General features: G+C 44.1%; 1 protein-coding gene across 3 annotated transcripts in view; it reads left to right on the forward strand.

The window, feature by feature from the left end:
* Positions 1-27,109, forward strand: part of CCDC82 (coiled-coil domain containing 82) — a 499,168-nt gene that overhangs the window by 337,677 nt on the left and 134,382 nt on the right. For 2 of the 3 annotated variants that reach the window (XM_044071219.1, XM_044071218.1), the window contains one exon: positions 3,160-3,345. In XM_044071219.1, the coding sequence (XP_043927154.1) occupies positions 3,160-3,345 (186 nt within the window). Of the gene's footprint in view, positions 1-12; positions 63-3,159; positions 3,346-27,109 lie in introns of those variants that run through there. The other variant, XM_044071220.1, reaches the window with a different exon arrangement.

The following is a 27,109-nucleotide window of genomic DNA, read 5'->3' on the forward strand; positions in this document are numbered from 1 at the left end:
TTTTTGTTTCAGACAGTGACTTGGTTTTCCACTGATGGTAACATATGATGGACACTCATAGGGTAAGGAACTCACATGAGGTTGTAATGTGATTGGGTGATGTATGTTTTAAGTTGTATATAAGTCATGTGATTTTTATATGACATCAGGTTCTGATGAAGTCCTTGAAGGAGACAAAAGCACTTTACTTGTTGTTTTACTAATAAATAGTTGGAGCACACTCTTGACCTGGACAGCATGTGGTTATTCATGGTTATTGGTACTTCACTGTATGGCCTGCACACAAAGGTGCTTATTTGGATCCAAGTCTTTCCTTACTTGGACAACCTCCTGTTTCAGGCATCCTCTCCAAAGATCTTGTTGCAAAATATTCATTTTGCCATTTTCCTTCTCCAAAGCCTGGAGTTCACAGTAAACTTCAAAAAGTCTTTTTTGACTCCTCCTCAGGACCATGTTGGTCTGGGGTGCAAGATCCAGACTGTGCCTGTGCTGGCATACCTGCTTCCTCCCAAGGCCTTGACTCTCATTTCCATTTCTCAAAATAACAGCCATATAATTTCTGAGAGCTCAGGGGTTCATGGCCTCCAATATTCCAATGCTCCCTCTGGCCAAATTCCACATGAGAAAGTTTCACTGGTTTCTGAAATCAGTTTGGCTTCAACATGTGCATCCCCTCAGATTTGTAGTTCCTCTTCTGTATTGTCTCAAGAAGGAATTTCATTGGTGGATTCAGCAGTTGTCTCAATGCAGGGCTGCCTTTTCATCCCCCTCTTCCCTCTCAGGAGCTGTTCACATACGGTTTAGATGTGGGATGGGGAGTAGCATTTGGCTCCTTAAAGGTGCTGGGTGTTTGGTGGTCTCATCAACAGAAAGAGCACATCATTGTCAAAGAGGTAAGAGCTCTTTTGCTGGCTGTTTAGGCTTTTCATCCTCTCTTCTTCCAGGGACGTCTCACGTTGTTTACAGACAGCGCATTGATGTGGTGTGTAAACAAATGGGCTTATCATATTTGCCGGTTGGCACTCCTGGAGTAGGAACTTGCTATCCAGTACCAAATGACTCTTCCGGCAGTTTACATTCCCTCAGGTCAAAACATTGTGGCAGACACTCTGAGCAGGTCCTTAACTCAATCCCATGAATGGATGCTTCACAGGGATGTGTTTTTGGACATTGTCAACCAGTGGGGTACTTATCAAATAGATATTTTTGCCTTCCCTCTGAACAGACAACTTCCTCTTTTTTGTGTCAGAATCCCAGATCCTCTACTTTGGAAGGTATACACCCTGTCATTTTCTTGGAAGGGGGTGTTTCTTTATGCTTTCCCTCCACTTCCCCTCATTCCAAAAGTCCTGTTCAAAATTCAGCAGGATGCTTCCAAAATCTTGTTGGTGACACCTTTTGGCCGAGACAGTATTGTTCCCTCTTCTGCATTTAGCCAAGGGCAATCATCCCAAGTTATGTCACAGGGTGGACCTACTTGTACAAGACAAGGGATCTCTCATCCATCCCCAGCTGTCCACTCTTCAGTTGACACTGTGGGTAATAGGATTTTGATTCCACATAGATATCTTTTTTTCTGAGAGCATGCTTAGGGTCCTGCAGGAGGCCAGGAAACTCAGTACTAGGAAATCCTACTTATCCAAATGGAAGAGGTTTTATGTTTGGTGTCTTTCTTGTAACCTGGATCCGCTTTCTTTGGATGTTCCTTTGGTTCTAACTTTTCTGGGTGAATTGCTTATTGCTGGATTGGTTTAATCTTCTGTTAAGGCCTGCTCATCAGCTATCTCTGCTTGTCTGCCTTTAGCTTCTAGATTTGGAGCTAAACAATTCCTTAGACATCCTTCATATTAGGCCTCCCAAGAAACCTGTTCCTCCTCCCTGGGATCTTAATTTTGTTGTGAAAAAATTGACTCGGGCTCCTTTTGAACCTGCAGTTTTAGCTTCCTTGCAACATTGCTCTTGGAAGACTGTACTTTTGTTAGCGCTTCTGCCAGATGGATGTCTGAGCTTCAATATGACTTGTATTCCATTTTTGGTGTTTCATAAGGACAGGGTGTCCTTGTGTAATGATCATTCTTTTTTTCCTAAAGTGGTAAATGAGTTGTCTATTAATCAGTCTGTTCGTTTGTCCACTTTTTTCCCTTCTCTGTAATTGCCAGTGAGAAGGTGCTACACACGTTGGATGTACATAGACAACTTAGATTTTATTTGGATGAGACTAAGACTATTCGAAAATCTGTCTCCTTTCATCCTAGGTCCTTAGGATTAGCTGTGTCCAAGCAGTCTGTTCTTGGATCTCCAAAGCTATTTCTTTTTGTTATTCCTTTCATGGTAAGAGCCTTCCTTGTTCTGTTAAGACTCATTCTACTAGAGCTGTGGCTTCTTGTAGTGCTTTTTTCAAGTGTTTGGATACTAACTCTATTCTTGAGGCAGCTACTTGGACTTCTGTGCATACATTTACCATTTAGCAAGCCGTACGAGTTGGATGGAATATCCAGAGCTAGAGCTGGTTTTGCTAGGGCCGTCTTTCATGACTTCCTAGAGAGCTCTGCTGGTTCTCTGTCTCTCAGCTTTGGCACTGTCCCTAGTGTAATGAATACTGCAACAGTGAAATAGAAGGACATAGTGCAGTTGTGTAAATTCTGACCATAATGGTAGATGATCTCTTTACTGTTGCAGTATTCACTCTCTCCCCCTGGTTCAGTTCTCTTCTGGATGTGCTGTCTATTTTTTTCCTTGGACTGGTATTCCTACTGGGGCTCTTAGTTCTGAGGATGGTACATCCGGCTGTCCAGATGTCACCTTTATGCTCTACACTATGCAAGGAGCATATGAGTGATGTACGGCGTACCTTAAAGTAACCTAAAGGCTTTGGTATAATAGCTGGACATCAGGCCGCCTTTGGCAGGGGATCCCTAGTGTAATGAATACTGCAGCAGTGAAGAGAAGAGCATCTACCGTTGTAAGATTTTACACAACTGTACTTTATTATATTTCAGCCATAGTTGCTGCTCTTTTGCCTACAGCAACTCTGCCACCTGATTGTTTATTTATGCAGTATGATTTATTCTAATTTTTATGCATATAGAGTAGTCGTAAGTGCTGCTTTCTCCCTGAAAATAAGAGTAATTTGCATGTATTATTTGTGTTTTATTTCAGAATCTAATTGTTGGCAGTATGTGTGCTGAAAGAACACAGGTTTACCATCGTCTCAAACATTTTAAATATCACTTGTACAGTAAGTGCTGTTCCATAACGCAACTTGAAAAAGATGAAGAAGAAACCGGGAAAGACACTGTGAAGAGGATTCTTGTGCATTTTTCAGAAAATGGCTGGATTCAACAGGTGTGTTAATGTCTTTGCTGATACTATCCACACAGTGGGGGCTTCAGGGGGATATACTTGTCTGCCAAAGAAATGTGAAACGATGCTTGATGGGGGATAGCGTGCGTATGTGTGGGTGTGTGCATGTGCTTGTATGAATATTTATATTGCTAGCCATCTTTGCTCTCGTTATTTATGAATGGCATGTTGTCCCTGTAAAAAGACATCATTGGCTGCTGTACTGCTCTTCCTCAGTAGGTGAAATGCAAAGTCAGCCCACTAGCAGCTATAGAGAAAATTTGAGGTATGAGTGTCCTCTGATGGATTTGATAAGTGCAATGAAACAAAGACCAAGCTTTTCTGGTCATGTGATCATAAGTGACCGGGATGTAACTTCTAAAATGTTCATACTATAGTCATCAGGTCATATCCGTGACAGGGCTGTAGCTAAGCAGAGAATGTAAGCTTTAGCCATTAACATCTGCAGTAAAACAGTCCCATATACCCATACACCACAGATCTGGAAACTGCTCCTCGGAGCAGAATAACCTGCACAAATTAAAAATAAACATTCAAAGACATCCTCTCAGGATTCCAAGAATTTTTAAGCATCTTAACAAAAAGTGCTGCATGTTTGTGTGCAAAAATTGGCACAAAGGTCATGCAGACATCCTCATATATTTGTTCTGTACAGTAATTTAGGAAGCCATCCTCAACTGTTCAGTTTGGCATAAAAAAGGAGAGACAGCAGGAAAGACATCAGAAATACAATCTCATTATTTAAAAAAGTAAACATTTTTTAAGTAATGACCTTGTGAAATAGCAATAATCCCCATCTGGGTATGGGTAATGTGCATTCCACACAGCTGCCATGCTGGCCATGAGTAAACCCATGCATTTCCCACACCCGTTTGTGAATTATTGCTGAATTTTGTTAGTCTATTAACACTATAACTGAACTTTAACTGTCTATAGAACAGATTTTGATCTCTCATTCAGAAAGATGAAATGGTGGAAAAGGCTGACAGCCAAACGACCTTCAAGAATATTTACTTCCTTCTCAGTATGTGACCTTTCCTAGAGACTTGACCAGTGCTGACATCAGAACTTGCTCACGCTCCCACAGCACAGTATTTCCCCATGGGGCACTGTTTTAAATCATGGATGCCAAGCCTATCTTTTGTACACACACACGCGCGCGTGCTTACTCTCTCTCTCTCCCTCAGTCACACTAGTGAATGCTAGCTTCTTCCCCACTCCACATGCACAGAGAGCCATTTTTTCGTTACCTGTATGTGATCTATTTTATGAAATAAGATAATCCGACATTGTGAGAAGGTACTTGGTAAAGTGAATGACTTAACCAAGTGCCAAAGGGAGAGTATGAGCACTTAGTAAATTATTTTTCAGTTTTGGTTTTAAAATGAGTGCTTTCATATGGGTAACTAAAATCACATTGATTGTACAACAGGATAAATAGAGATATTATCAGTGTTCTGCAGTAGAATGCAAGTAGCTTCATATGGGTAGCAAAACTTCCTGTTCCCTTTATGGAATGAGTGTATTTCCAAAGATGCCATTGCTACTGAATAAGTGTGTGTGGAGTTGTTTAGGTATTTATTTTTTAACATGCAGTGTGATTTCACATTATTGGGCTTTGGAAAGCATCTCATTCAGTTTCTTGGTCTCTATAAATTCTTCAGTTACTGACTATGAATTAAGTAGTAGTACAAATTCCCTGCTAGCTCTACTTTTTAAGAAATATTGTAGAAAAGATGGCTATGATGGGTTTGGAAGAGGTTTGACCAACTGTGATTTTTTTTTTTTTTTTTTTTTTTTTTTTTTGTTTATGTTCTTGTCAGGGTTTTAACAAAAGTAGATTATCGGTACAGTCGTTAGGCATGGTGATGATTTTCTCCTAATAAAGGATCATAAGCATTGTTTTACTTTTGACTCTGGACTACACTAAACTTAGTCTTGATAGATCCTGTTCTAAAATGGCATATTATGTTGTCCCTAGAATTTGTTCATTTGTCGCACTGCAGTGGTTTCACCGTGCTTAGTTTTATCCTCTGTGCCCTTGCAAACACAAGTTAATATTATTTTTGATAATATCTGAGGATCTAATGATGTCTCAGTGGATGGGTTTTCGGACACAACCTTGGATCTGAATTCGGACAGTAAGTCCCTGCAGACTCTGACATTACCTCACATCTCATTTGCAATTCTTTTGCTACAGATGCGGATCTCCTTTACTCAGGTGTGGAGCTCTCTACAAGTGAGTTTTTTTGAATATTTACTAACTGCAACACGTCTGTTGGAACTCTATCATGATTTTCCTCCTATTTACATATATATAACCTTTTTTTATAACCAGTCTTGGAGTTTTTCTGTCTATGTCTTCTGTTGTTCTTACGCCTTTGATGACCCTTTCTATTGGTAGTTTAATTATATATTATATATATATCTATACGCATACGTAGTGTACTATCACTGTAGCTTAAATTAATATCCTGTTTCTTTGTTGACTCCTCTTACCTTTTTCTTGTGTTATTGTTGCTGCTGTTGTAGTCAAGTTGTAGCCACATCAGATAAACTTTTGGGATTTAAAAATGTATGTCCTGAAGCCAAAGGACACCAAACTCCAACGCACAGTCTTTGTGTGCATATTGCCTCAGGGGCGCCCTACTTAGATGAACAGTACTCTATCTGCACTGCTTTTGGTTCTCAGACCGTTGTCGAAAGAAAGAACAGGCTGGTGCTCAAAGAATTTCTCCCTGCCCCTGCAGGATAATCATCTCAAGTTCTGCTGACCTTCTGCCAGGAAATATTCTAACAGAGCAAAGGTTGAAAAAGTAGCTGAAAAGCCTAAGGAGCCTAGAAAATGCTCCCCTGACCATTTGTCCATTTCTCTTGCTTCTTTGGCCATGGCATTGAAATCATGCTGTTGCTCCAGCCAACGGATCCAATACTTTTCTCAGAACCTATCCTGATCAGATTCAAACTCCTCCTCCTCTCTCAGCTGAGCTAGTTTCACCTGTGCTACACACTCCATTCTTACAATAGGATCAACTTTGGATCCTCTGTGCTGGACAGCTTGGCTCTGATGTCAGCCTCAGAACCTAGTCAGGCAGACTCTCAAGGTTTGTCTGGAGTGGAGCTTTGTCTTTGTGTAAAAAAACTTTTGAGCTGTCCCTTGGCTTCATAGTTCAAGGCTGTTGACAGAGCGCACTTATCAGTTCAGCAGACTTCTCTCACTCGCTCTATTCCAGCCATCCCCCATAGAATACCCCTGGATTTTGAGCCTGCTTATGCAGTTACAGCCTTGAGACTTTCCATATTTGGGACTCTGGGACTCTAGAACTCTTCCAAGGTTGGCAGCATACATGTAAACAAAGCCACATTGACTCCATCCAGGAGTCATCAACAGAAGACAAGGACTTCAAGAAGTGGGAGGGGTCCTCCACATCCCCCTTGACTACTACTCATTTGGAGAGATCCTTGAACATCTGAGACACAAAAGTAGGTGGTCCACTGAAGCCCCCTCCCAAGAGGATTCATTGATCTTCATGGTTCACTGTTGCAGTCATCACATTTGGGTTTATCCCTGCCAGGCTAGCCCTCGGCCAACCTGAATACCAGAGACTTAGTATTTCTGCGTCGGTTGCTGTCACTTGAGGACTGACGTCAGGTCATCAGTGGTATAAAGTGTGGCAGCCGATGCCATTACATCAGTCTTTCTTGCCGTGGAGCCAGAAGCAGGTCGCACGAGTGCCGGTCAGACGCTACCCGAGTTTTTGTTTCTGAATTGAAGTTAAAGTCTTCTAAAGCTAAGTACCCCGTTGGGGATCCTTTTTTCGTGCACTAACCGACATCAGAAAAAGTTAATAATTGTCTCGCCTGTGGAAAGCAAATACCACACTGAGACTTCCACTCTTACTGCGTCACTTGTCTTAGGGCCCAGACCACAACTTCCCCTGTTGTTGCTTCTGTGCTTTGTTTAATGCCAGAACTATCCATCGTCGGGCCCTTATTGTAGCCAGATATTTTTGTTTACAGTCCTCGAATTCCAATATGGCTTCAGTAAGCAATCAGACAGCAGATCTTCCAAAAAAACGTAAAGATAAAGACAGAGACAGACCGCAAAGGTCCAAACCTACCGACGACGCTTCCGTTAAGTTAGTTGTCAGTCCTCTGGTACTCAGTGAGCTGCTTTCGCAGCCCCCTGATGCCTGCGTCAGTTGATTTGTAGCCCGCTGCTGAGACCCTTTCGGAGTCCGATATGCTGCAAAACTCTTCTTCGTCTAAGGATCCTGCAGTCGTGTGTACCTTGGATGGGTCTGGAGCTGCTGAGCAGGCACCAGCCTCTGAGGAAGTCCTTCACACCACCGAATCTCGACACAAACCGATGTCTTTTTTCACGACTACCATTCTTTCCAAAACAACAGAGTTCCTTAGGCCCAGGGTTTGAACCACACCCAAGAAACTGACTACCCACTCTCAGGCACCTGCTACCTTGCCTCAGTCTCAAATGCTTAAAAATGGCAGAAGACCTTATCATGCTGATCAGGGGAAGCCAAGCTACCCCCTGAAAAAGGAAGCGAGATCTCTCCCCAGTAGTTTTGTCTGAACAAGAGTCAGATGAATCCGATGCTTCTGACTATGAAGACATGCAACCCCTCTCCACTTATGAGGATTCTAATGCAGAGGAATCCATTCCTTCAGCCTCTCCACCAGAGGATTTTTCCTTTGGGGAAAAGCTGCATACTTTAAGGGAGCATTTCCAATAGGAGAGTCAGGACTACCCTTAGTCTAAAAAGAGACTCAGGGAATTCCTAGATCTTCTGCAACACAGACCCTTGGTCATCCCCCCAGTCCTGGATGTGGTGGCTGATGTTTTCCTTGAATCCAGCTTGACTTTTGATGCCCTACCTCTTGCTCCCTGAAAACCAGACCGGTACTACAGAGTATAAAATGTTCTGTGGTGTACTGAAGTTTTTACTCTTTGAAGGCTGTGGCCGAGACGTCAGAGTTCTTTTTAAATAAATTGCTGTTGGTGGATCGTTTGGCTGTTGTTTTTTCCTGCATATCTTGTTTTCCTATTTGGTTGCTGCTGCGGTACTACAGAGTCCCTGACTTGCACAAATATCTTTTTAAAAATCCTACAGCTGATCCTGAGGTCATTTCTCAAGGGCCTAAAGGGATTAAAGCAACCTATACTAAGAATCCCACCCCCTCATACAGGGATTCCCGAGCATTGGACAGATGGGGTAAAAAAGTAGACACCTCGGCTATTCTTGCTATCGGGGCACTAAATTGTCAGTTCCATATGCTTAAATATCAGCAACATACCTTGGAACTCCTTAAACAAAAAATGTCTTCCTTTCCTGCTTGGGAGTCTACAGATTTACAAGACTTAATGCATTCTGCAAGTCAAGTAACTAAACACACTTTGCTCTGTGGTTTTGACGCCCTAGAAGCTTCTTGCAGGGCATCAGTCACTGGATATGTCATTGGAAGACATGCATGGCTTAAAGAACAACCCCTGCCATGTCAAATGTAAATTGTTGGATGCCCACTTGCACAAAGATAACTTATTTGGCACTAAGGCAGAAGAGGTCTTAGGAAAGATGTAAGAAAAAGAAAAATCTATACAAACAGGTAAAGATTTCTTACAGGTCCAGCCCCCTAGGTTCAGCAGGTATTGTCCCTCCAAGCACTGGTCCTTTCCTGCTCTGAGTAAACAGGCCCATCCTAGGCCCCGTGGAAGCAGACCCCCCCCCCCCCCGACAGCAGCCCTAGGGAATGCAGAGATCTAAGCAGTGGACTACCTCCATTTCAAAACCAAGGAGTTCTAAGCCACCCCCTTATGGTAAGAATTCACAATGACTCACCTCCTCCCGACCTCCCCTCTGCCCACCTTCACTTGCCCGTAGGAGGAAAACTGTCCTTTCACTCAAGCACCTGGGCCACCATTACCAAGAACCAATGGGTTCTGAACAGTGTATCTCAGGGATACAAATTCTCCTTCCACACCCTTCCAACTCCAGAAGGGTTCCCAGATCTACCACCAAATCAGTGGACAGAGGCTCAAAAGCAAATCCATTCCCTGCTCTCTGTGAGGGCAGTAGGGTACGTTCCTGCAGAACAGATAGGCCAAGGCTTCTATTCCAGACTTTTTCTGGTGCCCAGAAAAGAGGGCACCTGGCACCCCATCCTCGATTTATCCATTCTAAACACCTTCCTGGTGATCCCAAAATTCAAAATGCTCACCCTCCAACAGCTGTTACCCATGCTTTCCAAGGACACCTGGCTAGCCACCCTGGATCTAAGAGAGGCCTACTTCCACATTCCTATAAGGGAATCATGCAGAAAATATCTCCGCTTAAGTTCTGTGCTCTAACCTGTGGCTTATCTACTGCCCCCAGAGTTTTTACAAAATGCCTGGCTTCGGCCATTGCCTTTTTCAGAAAAAGAAGTATTGAAATTTACCGCTATTTAGACGACTGCCTTATTCAGGCAGCCAAGAAAAGCTGCTCAAGCACCTGTCCTTTGTAAAGAACCTACTAACCTCCCTGGGGTACACTCTCAACAAAAAGAAGTCAAAACAGGTGCCCACCCAAAGGACAGTCTTCCTGGGTCAAGTCTGGACACATCCCAGATGGCATACCTTACACCATAGAAACAACCTGTCAGCCTACTTCTCTCAGTTGGCCACCAGACCCCAGCTTTCTGCAAGGAAAATCCTGCATGCTCTGGGGTTCATGGCATCTTGCATACTCCTAATTCCATAGGTCAGTCTGCATATGAAGAAACTTTAGTGATACCTAAAGAGCCTTTGGTGTCAACACTCTCAAGACCTGGAAACTCTTCTACCTATAATTCCTTGCCTCAGAAAGGAATTTCTTTGGTGGACAACAGCATGCTCCCACAACAAGGGACTGCCCTTCTCCCCTCACCACAAATGCATCAGGCTACACTTGGGGTGCATACTTGGACAGCAGGTGCATACAGGGCCAATGGAGCCCACAGAAAATCCCCCTGCACATCAATCAAAAAGAGATGATGGCTGTGCAGCACGCCTTGATAGCTTTCAACCCCTTTCTCTCTCCAGGGGTTCTCCTGATTAAAACAAACAATACCACTGTGATGTGGTACGTCATCAAGCCAGGAGGGACTCACTCCTACCCTCTATGCAGGCTGGCCATGACCCTTTGGCTTACAGCCTCTTCCATGCAACTACACCTGTTAGCACATTACCTACCAGGCTCTCTCAACTCCCTGGCAGACCAATTAAGCAGAAACCTTCTGGATCCACAAAAGTGGCAGCGCAACAGAAGTATCTTTACCCTAATAACTCAGAAATGGGGAACCCCGAAGGTCGACCTCTTTGCCTCCTACACCAACCATCAGCTCAGCAAATTCTGCATCAGAGAGCATCACTGCATGGCTTGGAAAGTGGATGCCCTGTTCTTCCCTTGGGTCAACCTCTCGGTCTATGCCTTTCCTCCCCATCCTCTCATCCCCAGGGTACTGTTCAAAATAAGGAAGGAAAAACCAAGGACCATTCTTGTAGCTCCAGACTGGCCCCGACAGCATTGGTACCCCTTGCTGCGCAGCCTGTCCCCGCTGCCTCCATGGCATCTTCCTCAGATTCCAAACCACCTAACCCAGAGGGAAGGGGAATTCATGCATCCCCAATTGCAGGCACTCAAGTTTGGCAGCTTGGCTTATTCCCTAATCCTGAACCAATCTGCCATCCTCAGTAAACAGGTTCTAGATGTTATCCGTGAGGCCAGATGCCCTAGCACCAGAAAGTCTTATGCAGATAAATGGAAAAGGTTCTGCACCTGGATCCAGGCTAAGGGGGCCAATATGGCACAGCCCTCCATCCCTCTCATCCTGGATTACTTAGCTGATCTACTGCACAGTGGTCTCTTTCTCCTCTATAAAAATTCATGCCTCTGCCATTTCAGCTCATTTTCCCACTGAGTAGCCCCTTTTCTTACACCCTTTGATCAAACAGTTCTTCAGAAGGGCTAGCAACTTGAGCCCCCCCCCCCCGCCTTGAAGGGCACCAACACCAGCTTGGGACCTTGACTTTGTCTTGGAAAAGCTCACCCTGCCTCCTTTCAAACCAGCTTATTCTCCATAGCTAAAATTTCTCTCCTAGAAGACGGCCTTCCTTCTGGCCATCACTTCAGCCAGAACGGTCTCTGAGCTGGAAGCACTCATGGCTTTGGAACCCTTCATCATCTTCCATGCAGACCGGGCATCCCTCAGAACTAACCCACCCTTCATGCCCAAAGTGGTGTCCATTGTAGCTCTCAACCAATCTATTCATTTGCCCACCTTCTTTTCTAATCCACAGAATAAGGAGGAAATGATTCTTCACTCTCTAGATTTGCAAAGACAGCTCAGATACTATGTGGACAGGACTAAATCCTTCAGAAAGTCTGATCAATTGCTGGTTAGCTTTGCTTTGCTACAGGGGCAGAAGGCAAAGCCATCTCCAAGCAAACCATTTCCAAATGGATAACACACTGCATCCATTTCTGCTACAAACAGCATGGTAAGCCTCCCCCCAATGGGGTCATGACACACTCCACCATAGCAGCCTCCACCTCTGCAGCTTTCTTCAGAGGAGTCCCCACCAGGGACATCCTGGAGGCTGCCACCTGGACATCTGTTCACACGTTCACCAAGCATTACCACCTGCCTCTCTTTTCCAAATCCAGGGTGGGATTTGCCTCTGCAGTCTTGCAGGGCATCCTAGCCAGCCCCTAGCTTCTTTGACTGCCTCCACCCATTTACTGAGCTTTGGAAATCTACCCAAATGTATGACTGCAACAGTGAATCACGAAGAACATAGTACAGTTGTGTACTCTTACCATAAATGTAGATGTTTGAGTGTGTTCACTGTTGTAGTCCTGGTTTCCCTCCATCCATCCCCCTTTTTTTTCTCTTTCTCCTTTTGTTACCATTCTTCCTTGTTGTTCTCCTTTCCTTACAAGGGACATTTTGGTATTTATTTTCCACTGGTGGGGTTCTTCCACCAGAACTTGGCCACCTACTTTGGGGGCTCCTGACAGGTTAGGGCAAGAAAAACTGATGTAATGGTGTTGGCTGACTTACTTTATACCACTGACGACCTGACATCAGTCCTCAAGTGACAGCAACTGATGCAGAAATACTAAGTCTCTGGTATTCGGGCCGGCTGAGGACTACCCTGACAGGGATAACCCAAATGTGATGACTGCAACAGTGAATACACTTGAACATCTACATTTATGGTAAGTGTACACAACTGTATTTTTCTTGAAGTGTGGCTAAACCAATACCAGCAAACCGGGACACGTATTTAGTATCTCCAAAGGACCTGCAGCCCTGGAGCAAGGGTCTGGCCATCAATTCCAAGGTAGTGGCATCCACCACCAAGAATGTGCTAGTCAGAGAGATCTGCTGTCTGCCCCACTAACATAGATAGAGTCTAGGGTATTGGACACGTTTGAGAAGCAGTTGTACATTTCAGCTACCTTTGACTTGTGGGTGCTGTATTACTTGGCATATGTCACAAGATTCCAGTGGGATTTGACTTAGGAACTTTCAAAATCCCTTTCCAGGTCCATATCCACAGAGGGCAAAAAAAAAACTTAGACTTGCAGTTTGCCACCCTGCAGTCCCTTTCCAGTGTGTTGATGTGCCTAAAATCTAATGAGACAGAAGGCATTTTGAGAACCGCAGGTACCAGCATTACTGTAAGGAGACATGCCTGTATGCACTTGTGTGACTTTGTAGAGCACTTCAAGATGCCCTTTGTGAATGCCCTTTATGATGACTCAACTCTATTTGGGCCTAAAGTCAGACACAATTTCCAGAAGTAAACAGGATGGAACCCCCCCCCCCACACACACACACACACACACACACACAGAAAACTTCCCTAAGAACCAGGGGGGGGTCAGAAACTATGGTTCCAGAAATCCCAAGGTTTTTTTTTTTCTCCCCAGACTTCTGGAGATAAGTCACAGATCCCTCCACCCCTGTGGTAGGACTTTATCACAGCAGGGATGTGACGCAAAACCAAGGCTTCAGGGGACCTTTCTCCAGGGGGGGGGTTTACTAGCACTCCTGAATGGTTGCCCAACTGCTGTACTCTGAAAGCAGTTGGTGGTGTTTGGCACTGTATCCAAAGCCTGGATATCCATCACAAAAAAAGTGGTTGAAGAAGGTTATAACCAGAGACCATTCCATTCTCTTTTTGTTTTTAACCCACACCATCAAAAAAGTTACCAAATGTCCCACCCTCTCAAAATCAAAGCAACGATTAATTCTGCAAGAGGAACCTGGACAAGTGGATGGGGCATCGTAAATTCTTACCGGGGATAACACCACAACCCTCCTGGACATGGGCATTCATCCCTAAATGCAGTCGTGGGTATTGACTAGCATTTCTATGCTATTACATTGAGGTGAAACGGATACACTTAAAATCTCTGGGTCAATATACTAGTAATCTCCCATGATTCTTTGAGCCTATGAAATAAAAAAGCTGCTGAACAAGTGAGTCATCCAAGAGGTCCCTCCAGACTAGTACAGATCTGGGACTTGCTCGAGATTCATTTTGGTGTCAAAAAAGACCAAGGACCTCAGGCCAGTTTTAGACCTCTGTCATCTCAGTATGTCAAACAGATAAAGTTACAGATGGTCATGGTTCAGTCCATTCTCCCTATATTGACAGTGAATGATTGGATGTACTCAACAGACCTTCAGGATGCATACTGCCACACCATGTTGGACAGGTGATCCAAAAGGTTTCTCCACTTTCAGCTGGGAGCCAGTCCCTTCCAATTCAAAGCCCCTTCCCTTTGGTCTCTGCACAGCCCCCTTGGTGTTCTCCAAGTGTATATCAGTGGTCACAGCCTAGCTCAGGCTTCAAGGGTTCTGGGTATTGCCATATCTAGGCAACTGTCTTATCTTTTACCCTACTAGGAATCTACTCATCTGTGCCCGAAATTCCTTGCTCCATCTTTGTTCATGACTGGCATCATGGTGTACTCTGACAAGTTCAAGTTTCTCCCTGTTCAAGCTATAGAATTTAAAGGCGCACACTTGGACACATCTTGTCAGATAGTGAGACTCCCTCAGATCAGTCAGTCACCTCTTCACAACCATGCATTAGAGGATGTTCTTCATCTCACATTGCTGCAGTCCTTACATATGGGTAGTCCGCTGTCCTCGGTCGGCCCGAATACCAAAGTATAAGGCTGACGTCGGTCAAGGCGCTTAAAACTGACATCAGGACGTCAGGGTACAAAAGCGCATGACCGACGTCATATCCTCAGTCTTTTTTGCCGCATGGTCCGATGCAGAAGCAGCGTTGCAAGTGCCGTTCGGCGTTCTGAAATTTTTCGAGTTCGGAGTTTCAGACCGAATCAAAGTTGGCTAAGTACCCGCTAGGGAATATTTTGTTTTTTTCTTGCCTCAGTGTTTTACCAGATGTCAGAAAAAGTGAATAACTGTATTTCTTGTGGGAAACAGATACCGCATAGGGATTATCATTCTTTGTGTATTCCTTGTTTGGGGCCTGAGCACGACGTTGTTGGGTGTCGCTTTTGTGCTAGGTTCAATAAGCGCACTATTAGCGAAGGTTAGATTGTGCTAGGCTGGTCTTCGGAAGCGGTGCAATTATAATATGCCGCCGGATTCTCCGCGCCGCTTCTTCGAAGAAGCGCAAAGATAAAGCAGTTAAACCCAGGCAAGAAGAGTCGACTGCCCGGACCCCGGTTCTTTAGAGGCGTCAGTGGAACCGGTGGTTCCGACGGAGGCTTCTCTGGAGTCCCAGGGGGAGACTTTGATATTGCAGGATGTGGCCTCTCAGGAGGCAGGTCAGGCTGAAGGGGCTTCCCAAGTTACTGTACTCCCCTCCCTGCCTAGGGTGGTTAGGCCCTCTCCTTCTGTTTCCAAGGCTTCTCCCAGAGGCAGGCCAGGTTTAGCTTCTGTTGGTGTCACTCCTAGTGCAGCAGGGTCTGTGCCCAAGAAGCACATGCTTAAAATGGCAGAAGATTTGATTACCCTGATTAGAGGTTCTTTGCCCCTTCCTGATAAGAGGCCTAGGGTGGAGCCAGAGTTGGGGAGTTTTGAGCAGGCTTCGGATGTTTCTGAGTCTTCGGCTGAAGACTTGCAGGAGTACTCTCCTTATTCTGATTCTGATGCAGATGATTCGACTCCTTCTGCTTCTCCTCCAGAGGATTTTTCTTTTTCAGAGACTCTTCATTCCATGAGGGAGCATTTTAAGTGGGAAGGTCAGGACTTCTCTGATTCCAGGAAAAGGCTTAGGAATTTTTGCTTTTACCCCAGCATAGGCCCTTGGCTATACCTCCTGTTCTGGATGTTGTGGAAGATGTGTTTGCAGAGGCTTCACTTAATCCTAATTCTCTGCCTCCTGCTCCTGTTAAACCGGATAGGTATTACAGGGTGCCTGAGGCTCATAAATATCTTTATAAGAGTCCTAGGGCGGACCCAGAAACTGTTAGTCAGGGACCTAAGGGTGTCAAGGCCTCTGTTGTAAAAATCCGGTTCCTCCAGATAAAGAGGCCAGAGCTTTGGATAGATGGGGAAAGAAAGTCTATACATCTTCTACCCTAGCTATGAGGGCTTTGAATTGCCAGTTTCATATGTTGAAATATCAAAACTATCTTCTTTCTCAGTTGAAGACTAAGGTGGATGCTCTGGCGGAAGGCATTGAGTGTAAAGAATTACAAGATTTGGTGCATGTTTCAGAGCAGGTGGGTAAGCATTCTTTACAATGTGGTTTTGATGCTGTACAGGCCTCGTCTAGGGTGGCTGCCACTGGTTCAGTTCTTCGCAGGCACGCATGGCTGAGGGATCAGAATTTATCTGACCATGTTAAGACAAGGATTTTGGATGCTCCTTTACAGTCTGATGTGTTGTTTGGTTCACCTGTGGAGTCAGTCTTGAAGAAAATGGAAGACAAGGCTAAGTCCATGCAGGCTGTTAAAGATTTTTTGCAAGTACAGCCTCCAAAGTTTAGTAGGAATTGGCCTGCTAAGGGGTGGACGTATCCTTCTTATGATTCTCAGTCTAGGGGTAGATCTAGACGTGGTAGGGGCAGAGCTCAGAGTTCTTTCAGACCTAGAACAGGGAGTTCACCTGCACAATCTTCGGGTGAGGGCAGGGGCCAGTCCTTTCGTACCTTTACATGACCTACCTTTTCAGCTGCCAGATCCTTCTTGCCTGGCAGCTCCTTTGGGAGGAAGGTTGGCACTCTTCAAGGAAAATTGGAATTTGATTACCCAAGACAAATGGGTATTGGATATCATACACCGAGGTTACAAGTTTTATTTCCATACCTTGCCTCCTTTCAAAGGCATGCCGGACGTTCCTCCTCAGCAAAGACTAGAGGCTCACAAACAAATTTCTCTGCTACTTCAAATAAGGGCCATACAATCGGTCCCTCTGCCAGAAGTGGGCCTAGGATTTTATTCTCGCCTGTTCCTAGTACCAAAGAAAGGGGACACGTGGAGACCAATCTTGGATTTATCTATCCTCAACACATATCTGGACATTCCCAAGTTCAAAATGTTGACGTTACAACAGCTTTTACCTCTGCTGGGCAAAGATCACTGGATGGTGACTCTGGATCTCAAGGAGGCTTACCTTCATGTTCCTATCAGGCTCAGTTGCAGAAAGTATCTGCTTTCGGGCTGGGACTTCTCATTATCAGTTCTCTGCATTGGCCTTTGGCCTATCTACTGCGCCCAGAGTGTGCAGGAAGGTTCTGGCTCCAGTGATAGCTTTCTTCAGGCTAAGAGGAATACAGATCTATCCTTATTTGGACGATTGCCTGATTCTGGCCCAAGGAAAGGACGAACTTCTTCATCATTTACAGTATGTGATAGCAGTGCTAAGATGCCTGGGGTATTCTGTGAACGAAATAAAGTCCAGTCTAGTACCCTCTCAGGACATGTGCTTTCTGGGTGTGAGACTGAATACAGCATCCCAGATGGCCTTTTGACCCCGGACAAACAAAAGAATCTTTCTCTTTACTTCCATCAATTGTCTCATCAGTCCAGGCTGACTGCAAGGACAGTCCTTCAAGCCTTGGGGTTCATGGCATCTTGTATTCTGGTGCTTCCCAATGCCAAACTGCATATGAGGAAGCTACAATGGTATCTCAAAATGTATGGACACAGCACTGCCAAGATATGGACACTGTCATTCAGATAATACCTTGCATTCAAAAGGAATTTTTGTGGTGGGCTCAGGAATGTCACCTAAACAAGGGACTCTCTGTGACCCGGCCAGAGGCGAGTCAGATTCTAACGACAGATGCCTCAGACAAAGCTTGGGGAGCTCATCTAAATGGAAAGTGGGTACAAGACACGTGGCCTGCCAGACTTCAACATCTGCATATCAACTTGAAGGAGATGTTAGCAGTCCAATTTGCATTACTAGCTTTCAAGGATTTACTTCTTCCAGGGCAGGTGTTGGTTCTAACAGACAACACAACTGTCATGTGGTACATCAACAAGCAAGGGGGAACGATTCTTATCCTCTATGCAGACAAGCAATGATTTTGTGGGAGACTGCTCTCAGTTTACAGCTAAATCTTCAGGCAAGGTTTCTGCCGAGCACAGAACTCCTTAGCAGATGTGTTGAGCAGACAAATTATGGATCCCCACGAGTGGAAATTGGATCCTCATGTATTTCAGAAATTGACAGTGTTGTGGGGAACTCCAGACATAGATCTGTTTGCTTCTCCACTAAACTACCAGCTGCCAAAGTTTTGCACAAAAAGGTTTCATCCCACAGCTTGGAAAGTGGATGCTCTCTCATTCAATTGGAGCAATCTTCATGTGTATGCCTTTCCACCTCTGCCTCTCCTCCCAAAGGTACTCCTGAAGGTCAGACAGGACAAGCCAAAGATGATTTTAATAGCTCCAGATTGGCCTCGACAGCACTGGTACCCATTACTGAGAAGTCTGGTACGGGAGCCTCCATGGCCTTTGCCTTCGATTCCACACCTGCTGTCTCAGGAGAACAGTCATTTGCTCAATGTCAAACTTCACTCTCTACATCTAACAGCCTGGCATATTCTGTTTTAAACCCTGGAGGGTCTCCGCTTCCACAGCAAGTTTTGAATGTTATTTTGGAGGCCAGAAGGCCTAGTACAAGGAAAGTGTACGGAGATAAATGGAGGAGATTTTTATTTTGGAGTACAGCAAAGGAATTTGATGTTTCTAAGCCTAATTTAAGTGTGGCTCTTCAATATCTTACTGAGTTACTGGACAAAGGTTTGTCCTTCTCCTCTATTAAGGTTCATGCTGCAGCAATTTCTGCTCACTATGACTGTGACCCACCATTGTTTTCTCATCCTTTGTTTAAGCAATTCCTTAGAGGGGCAAAAAATATAAGACCCCCACGTAGAGCTCCTACTCCTGCTTGGGATCTCAATTTTGTGTTGGAGAAACTCACTCTACAACCTTTTGAGCCTGCAGCTACTGCCGAGTTGAAATATTTATCATGGAAGACTGCTTTTTTGTTGGCCATTACCTCTGCGAGAAGGGTTTCTGAATTACAGGCCCTTATGGCGGTTGAGCCTTTCTTAATTTTCCATAAGGATAGGGTATCTTTGCATACTAATCCTTCCTTTATGCCTAAAGTGGTTTCTAGTGTAGCTTTAAACCAAACTATTCATTTGCCTACTTTTTATGCAAACCCCCAAAATAAAGGGGAAAAGATTTTGCACACTTTGGATATACACAGGCAGTTGCGATATTATTTGAGCAGAACTAAAGGGTTCAGGCAGTCTCAGCAGTTATTTGTTTCATTTGCTTTGGGTTCTCAGGGCAAGCCTGTTTCAAAACAAACTATTTCTAAGTGGATTGGGTTTTGTATTGCTTTCTGTTATTCCCATCATGGTAAGGAGATTCCAGCTGGGATTAGGCCTCATTCCACTAGGGCTGCTGCCACTTCTACAGCTTTTTTAAGGGGGTTGGCAACTAAAGATATTTTGGAGGCAGCTACTTGGAGTTCAGTGCATACTTTCTCTAAGCATTACCACCTTCCACTTTACTCTAAATCTAGGGCTGGTTTTGCCACTGCAATTTTACAGGGCATTTTGGCAGCTCCTAATGCTTTATAGTTTTGCCATCCTCCTTTACCTCTGCTTTGGGATTCTACCCATATGTAAGGACTGCAGCAATGTGAGATGAAGAACATAGTACAGTTTTGTACCTACCATAAATGTAGATGTTCGAAGATCCACATTGCTGCAGTCCAATTTACCCTCCCTCCTTCCCCTCTGTAGTTAGAGGTGGTTGTGTGGTTTGGGTTGTGAATATTGTAAATATTGTAAATAGGATTAGTGCAGGGGTGGTTGGTTGTTTTTTTGCTGTCTTTTGGTTTTGGCCTTTCTTTTTAGGGCCTTCTGACATCTGGGGCAAGAAAAGACTGAGGATATGACATCGGTCATGCGCTTTTGTACCCTGACGTCCTGATGTCAGTTTTAAGTGCCTTGACCGACGTCAGCCTTATACTTTGGTATTCGGGCCGACCGAGGACAGCGGACTACCTATATGTAAGGACTGCAGCAATGTGGATCTTCGAACATCTACATTTATGGTAGGTACAAAACTGTACTTTTTCTCCTACTAGAAACCACTTGGAAGGCTGTTTCCTTGACTGCCAAGTTCGATGGCAGTATCCATCAACTTGGTTCCTCTTGTGTTGGTGGCTGAAGACCCTGATGTGCAGCAAGGCTCCCCATTTATACTTCCTTCAACCAAGGCCACAGTGACCACTGATGCTTCTCAATTAGAGTGGAGGGGGCACTACAAGGGAAAAACAGTCCAAGGCACATGGTCCCCCACCTAGGCCAACCTACATATCAACATCCTAGTGATAAGAGCAGTGCTTCTAGCACTCTAGGCCTTTCAGGACTCCCTCCATCAAGGAGTGATGTTTCTGTCTATACAGGCAATATGTCTGTAGTCTGGTGCATCAACAAATGGGGGAACCTGCTCCTTTCTGCTATGTTAGGAGGAGATGAGGGTTTGGTAATGGGTGATATCTTCTGACTGCTTTCGTATAGCAGCCAACATTCCTGGGAAGTCCAGTGCTCTGGCAGACAGGCTGAGCAGTATATTCTCTTGCCTCACAAGTGGACCCTCAGTCTGAAAGTAGCAGAGTTGGGTTTTCTTTCACTTGGGTTGACCATACTGCAGTCTGTTTGCCTGTTCTCACAATACCAAGTGCAGCAGGTTCTTTTCACAGTCACTGTAATGTAATTCATCAATGTAGGATGTAACTTCTACATCTTTAAGCATTTCATTATTCATAAATTTGATATGCTTTTTTGTAATCTGTCCATACCATACTAAGATTCTTCCTCTTTTTATAGGTCTCCGTTTAAATATAGATGATTCCTTGTTCCAAAGTACTTTCTTTTATTATCTTTTTTGTTGTAGTGCCATTATTGTTTTTTGTCTAGACAGCTGTGATTTCTGTCTGCATCATTTTGAGTATATAATTTATATATTGTCAGAAGGCAGGTTTTTGACCTGTAGTTCTTACAATGGCTTTCCGGTTCACTTTTGAGGAGTGTAGTTCTTCCTGTTGTTATCCAGGTTGGTGTCTATTTGAGATGTGCATATAGGAAATTCCTTAATCAGGGCTAAATCTTTATGTAAAGATGTTAATAACATTAGCCAGAAGTTAGGTACTGCATCTGGGCCTGGGGATGCTCTTCATGTTTCACTGTTGCAGTCATCACACTTGGTTTATCTGCCTGCAGGTGGCCCTTATTCGGCCCGAATGCCAGAGACTTAGTATTTCTGCGCCAGTTTCTGTCACTCCAGGACTGACATTAGGGGGTATAAAAACAGGCAACCAACGCCTTTACATCAGTCTTTCTTGCAGAGGAGCCTGAAGCAGAAGCACTGGGAATGCCAAGACTATCCTCAGTCCAAAAAGAGACTCAGAGAATTTCTGGATTTGCCACAACATAAACCTTTAGCAATACCTCCAGTCCTGGATGTGGTGGATGATGTTTTCCTTGAATCCAGCTTGACTCCTGATGCCCTGCCTCCTGCTCCCAGAAAACCAGACCAGTACTACAGAGTCCCTGACTCACACATTTCTTTTCAAAAATCCTACTGCAGACCCAGAAGTCATTTCCCAGGGGCCTAAAGGTATAAAAGCAGCTGCAGCTAAGAATACCGCCCCTTCAGACAGGGATTTCCGAGTTTAGACATATGGGGTAAAAAAGTATACACCTCTGCAACTCTCACCATTAGGGCATTGAATTGCCAGTTTCACATGCTGAAATACAAGCAACATATTATGGAACTTAAGCAAAAATTAGCTACCTTTACAGACTGTGCAGAAAATAAAGAATTACAAGAGCTTATAAGAGCTTATGCATTCTGCAAGCCAAGTCAGCAAGCATACTTTGCAATGTGGCCTTAACGCCCTAGAAGCATCTTGCAGGGCAGCAGTCGCTGGTTCTGTACTGAGAAGGCATGCTTGGCTTAAGGAGCAGACCTTGCCAGACCATGTCAAATCAAAATTACTAGACGCCCCTTTGAACCAGGACAATCGGTTTGGCACCAAAGCAGAAGAGGTTCTAAAAAAGATGGAAGAAAAGGCTAAATCTATGCAGACAGTCAAAGATTTCTTGCAAGTGCAACCTCCTAGATTCAGTAGGCATTGCCCCTCGAAACATTGGTTCTTTTCAGCTCCCTCAAGGCCATCTCAAACTAGACCCAGGGGAAACAGACCCCCCCACACTATAGTCTCAGGGTATGCAGAGATCTAAACAGTCGAGTGCCTCCACTTCAAAAACAGGGAGTGCTAAGCCACGCCCTTACAGAAAGAATTCACAATGACTTCTCTATTCTACTGGTCACGTCTGCCCAACTGCTTGTGTCCCTAGGAGAAAAACTTGCCCATCATGCAAAAAACTGGACCTCCATCACAAAAGGCTGATGTGTCCTCAACATTGTATCCCAGGGGTACAAATTTTACTTCCACTCACTGCCAACCCCAGAAGGGTTCCCAGACCTTCCTCCAAACCAGTGGGCAGAGGCACAAAACCAAGTTCAATACCTGCTGTCCATAAGGGCAATTCATCCTGTTCCTGCAGAACAGATAGGTCAAGGGGTTCTATTCCAGACTTTTTCTGGTACCCAGAAAAGAGGGCACTTGGCACCCAATCCTAGATCTATCCATTCTAAACACCTTCCTGGTGGTACCAAAATTCAAAATGCTCACCCTTCAGCAGCTTCTTCCTGTGCTATCCAAAGATCCCTGGTTAGCCGCCCTAGACCTAAAAAAGCCCATCTGCACGTCCCTATCAGGGATTCAAGCAGGAAATACCTATGTTTCAGGGCAGGATTTATGCATTATCAGTTCTCTGCACTTCTCTTTGGCTTATCCACTGCTCCCAGAGTATTCACAAAATGCCTGGCTCCAGCCATTGCTTATTGCAGACAGAGAAAAATTTAAATTTACCCGTACTTAAGACTGTTGCCTGATTCAGGCAGAGAGTCAGGAGCAGCTTTTGCAGCACCTGACATTTGTAAAGAACCTCCCTGGGGTACACTATCAATGAAAATAAATCAAAACCAGTCCCCAGTCAAAAGGTTGTATTCCTGAGATCAAGCTTGGACACAGCATCCCAGATGGCAAGAACCTCCTAACCTCCCTGGGGTACACTAACAACAAAAAGAAATTAAAACCAGTCCCCAGTCAAAAGGTTGTATTCCTGGGAGCAAGCCCGGGCACAGCATCTCAGATGGCATTCCTTCCTCCAGAAAAACAAGCCTATCTGACAGGCTACTTCACTCAAATGGCCACTAGAACCCAGCTATCCGCAAGGAAAATCCTGCAGGCCCTATGGTTCATGGCCATTTGTATCCTAATTCCATATGCCAGACTGCATATGAGGAAACTTCAATGGTACTTAAAAAGTCTTTGGTGCCAACATTCTCAGGACCTGGAAACCATCATACCTTGTCTAAGGACAGAGTTTCTTTGGTGGGCAGCAGCATGCAACCACAACAAGAGACTTCCCTTTACTCAACCCCATGCCACCCAGACCCTAACCACAGACGCATCAGACTATGCCTGGGGGGAACAACTGGATGACAAGTGCATTCAAGGCCACTGGAGCCCAAGTCAAACTCATCTGCACATCAACCAAAAAGAGATGCTAGCTGTTCAGCATGCTCTGACAGCTTTCAGGTCCCTACTCTTACCAGGACCCCTGCTAATATAAACAGACAACACCACAGTTATGTGGTACATCAACAAGCAGGGGGAACCCACTCTGCAGGCTAGCCATGACCCTGTGGAGCATGGCCTTGGACATGCAGATTCATCTGCAAGCTCAGTTCCTGCCAGGCCAACAAAACTGTTTGGCAGACGACTTAAGCAGAAATCTCCTAGACCCACACAAGTGTCAATTTGACCCCAGCACCTTCAGTATTCTAATCCACAAATGGGGGACCCCAGAGGTGGACCTCTTTGCCTCCCCCCTGCAATCACCAGCTCAGCAAATTCAAAATTCGACAAGAAAGACTGAAGAAAATGGCATCGGATGCCTCTTGTATACCCCTGGCACACTGATGTCAGGGAAGAAGCGACAGCAGCAGACGCCGGACCAAGACTTTGGAATTCAGGCAGATTGTGGGACCGCCTGACGACAGGATAACCCAAGGGTGATGACTGCAGCAGGGTATACACTCGAACATCTACATTTATGGTAGGTACAAAACTGTACTTTTCCCTCCCTCCAGCCCCCTTGTCTCTCTCTCCTCTCTGTCTATTACTCACCCCTTTCAGGGGTATTGGTATTTACTTTTTACTGGTGGTGTTTTCCCCACCATAACGTGGCTCCCTATTTGGGGGGCTGCTGACATTTGGGGCAAGAAAAACTGATGTAATGGTGTCGGCTGCCTGTTTTTATACTCCTGACGACCTGACGTTAGTCCTGGAGTGACAGCAACCGACACGGAAATACTAAATATCTGGTATTCGGGTCGACTGAGGGCTACCTGCAGGCAGATAACCCAAGTGTGATGACTGCAACAGTGAATACACTCTAACATCTACATTTATGGTAAGTGTACACAACTGTACTTTTTCCCTTTAGGAGCTTTTGTTAATTTTGTCTCGGGTTCTCTGTTACTTCATCCCATTTCATATCCTCTACATTAGAGCTAATTACTACTACTTTTAAATTCTTCTCTCCATTCGCCATCTTTCTAATGTTCAACAGAGTCTTCATAAATATTTCTCAAAAATGTCCTTTTTTCTCATTTGTTTGTGGTGTTTCTATTCCTTTGTTTCTCAATATTCTATAAATATGTTGGGTCATCAACAAATTGTACATCTTGTACTACTTTATATTTATTTGCATAACTTCTAAGTTTTCTCTGCTTATGCAGATATTTTTAGTTTTTATTGGAATTACATATAATAAAGCTTGTCTGTTTTAATACTGTGTGTTGCTTTTATCACATCTGTCTTTATAAGGACTTTTCATTATCTGATCCCTTTTCTGTATTCAAACAATGATACTCTTGTCTTAGTTGCTTTATACTTTTCTCTACATGATGCTTCCATGGTAGCATTCTACTTGTTCCCTTGCTTTACTTATTTTTGTGCTAACATTATTAATTTAATTATACATTAGAATATCCTATTTATTTCTGCATCTCACACACATTTCTCTTAATAGTTAAGATTACTGTGTTCACCTATTTGCCAGTGTTATAAAATTATGAATCATGTTTACTTTCTGTAATCTGTTTTATGTACTTTAATATGCCTGTTCATCTCTATTAAGTCAAGCAAGTCTTTCCTTTGAAGTCATTTTCTTCTGGACTGAGAGCATCTTCCTTGCTGTCATTTTCCTGCGAGTCTTCTACAGAAGATTCCAGAGTACTGTTTTATGACTTATCTTCTTCAGATACATCCTGCTTCATCTGTTGCTCTTCATATGGGAACCAACTAGGCCCATCACACCACAATATTACCTGTGTCAAGAGTTGCCAGTTTTATGCTCCTTCCCTTGCTGCACAACTTTAACTTGACTCTCATGCGAGTCTTCTACAAAGGCTCTAGAACCTGTGGCAATGCACTCTTCAGAAGCATCCTGCTCCACCCGCTGCTTCTGTGTCTGGAGACACACTGGTCCATCATATTGTGACACTGCTTGTGTTGGAGTTTCCATCTTGTACCCTTCACTTTGCAAATGGTCTGTATCTCCATTATGTTCATCATTCCCACTGCTGCAGTAGTGTTTAGGCTATATGGGTTGCATCTTGCCTAGGATACAACAACCAGCCAGCTTGACAAAGCTCTCTTCTGCCCACACACTGAATGCTGATTGGCTAACCCCAAGGAGCAAAATCAACAGTCTGTCTGTGAAGCTTTCTTCAGTACTTTCTTGCCACCTTGAGAACAAGCAGCTTTGGCTTCACAGAAGCAATCAAACTTCAGGTTTTATTTCTGGTAGATAGGTCCCCACAGGAGGATCTTGCCACACACAAATGATTGCCCTTTTAAGAAAATATCACTATATTTTCTGATTAAAAAAGTATTTTTTTTTTTTTTTTTTTTTTTTTTTAAGAAACCTGGTATTTTTGTCGCAGTATTGGAAGTTTCCAGTCAAGGGACTGCTGTATTAGTTGTTAATATTTGGGGGCTATTTTTATGGGAAAAAAAATGTATTGCTTGTGTAAACTTTTGCGTTTTGTGACTAAAAGTTTAGTATTGGGGAAACATTTTTTAACAGGCAGGATTCTGTTATGTGAGTGCAGTGTTTATGTAGACTTTGAGACAACCTACCTGCCATTTTTTCTGTCAGAGTGCTTCTAATTTTAAAAAGTATTTGACAGGGATTTTTGTATGCTGCTTTTGCAATTACGTTATAAAAGGACTGAGTAAGGAAGTGTATGTGTTGTGTGTGCTATTTGTTAACACTTCATGACAGCTTACCTTCCAACTGACTTATTCCAGTAACACTTACCAGCTTTGAGAACTCCTCCTCGTCTACAGCATGGATACTTGCACTGCTCCTGCTTGCTCTTCCTCATCTGTACCTAGAAAGAAAAAGCAACTTACCAAGGATCTTTTGCTGGCATCACAGGCTCAGTCTACACCGATGGTGTGAACCTGTAGTGACCATTTGTTATTCCTCAGACCCTTCACTTGCCTCTCTGGCTTCCTCTGGTATAGTCCTATTGGTGACCATGAATCGGGAATCATCCATGTCCTCTTTGACTGTTCCAGTGTTTGACCCAGGCATAGGAGAACCATCCTTTCTGGGTCTGGGAGACACTGCGGAATATGCTTCTTGGGATAACCAAGGAAAGAGACCTTTAGGTCAGGCAGATGACCCATCTCCCGAGTCTGTCTTCATCCAGGGTGTAGTACTTGTTAAGAAAAAAGCAAAAGGTTAAATTGTCTTCATCTGAAGACATATTGTCTCGTTAAAAAATTTTATTACAGGCTGTGACCCCCTGGTGCATAGATGCCAGCACCTGAGGGTAACACTAAAAAAAATTCCTCAGGGAATTGGGTCTTATGATTCTGATATTGATTGAGATGGGGCTTTCGTCCTACAGAATCCCAAACCCAAAACTCAGATTCCAAGGAAGCATGTACCTCTTCATTTCCTGTGGAGGAATTTTATTTTAATCAGACATTGCCAGGATGAATGAGGTGTTTTGATGGGAACAAGTGGAAATCCCCC

Source organism: Protopterus annectens, chromosome 5.part0 (assembly GCF_019279795.1).
Source record: "Protopterus annectens isolate FY-2018-M chromosome 5.part0, PAN1.0, whole genome shotgun sequence".
Taxonomy (NCBI): Eukaryota; Metazoa; Chordata; order Ceratodontiformes; family Protopteridae; genus Protopterus; species Protopterus annectens.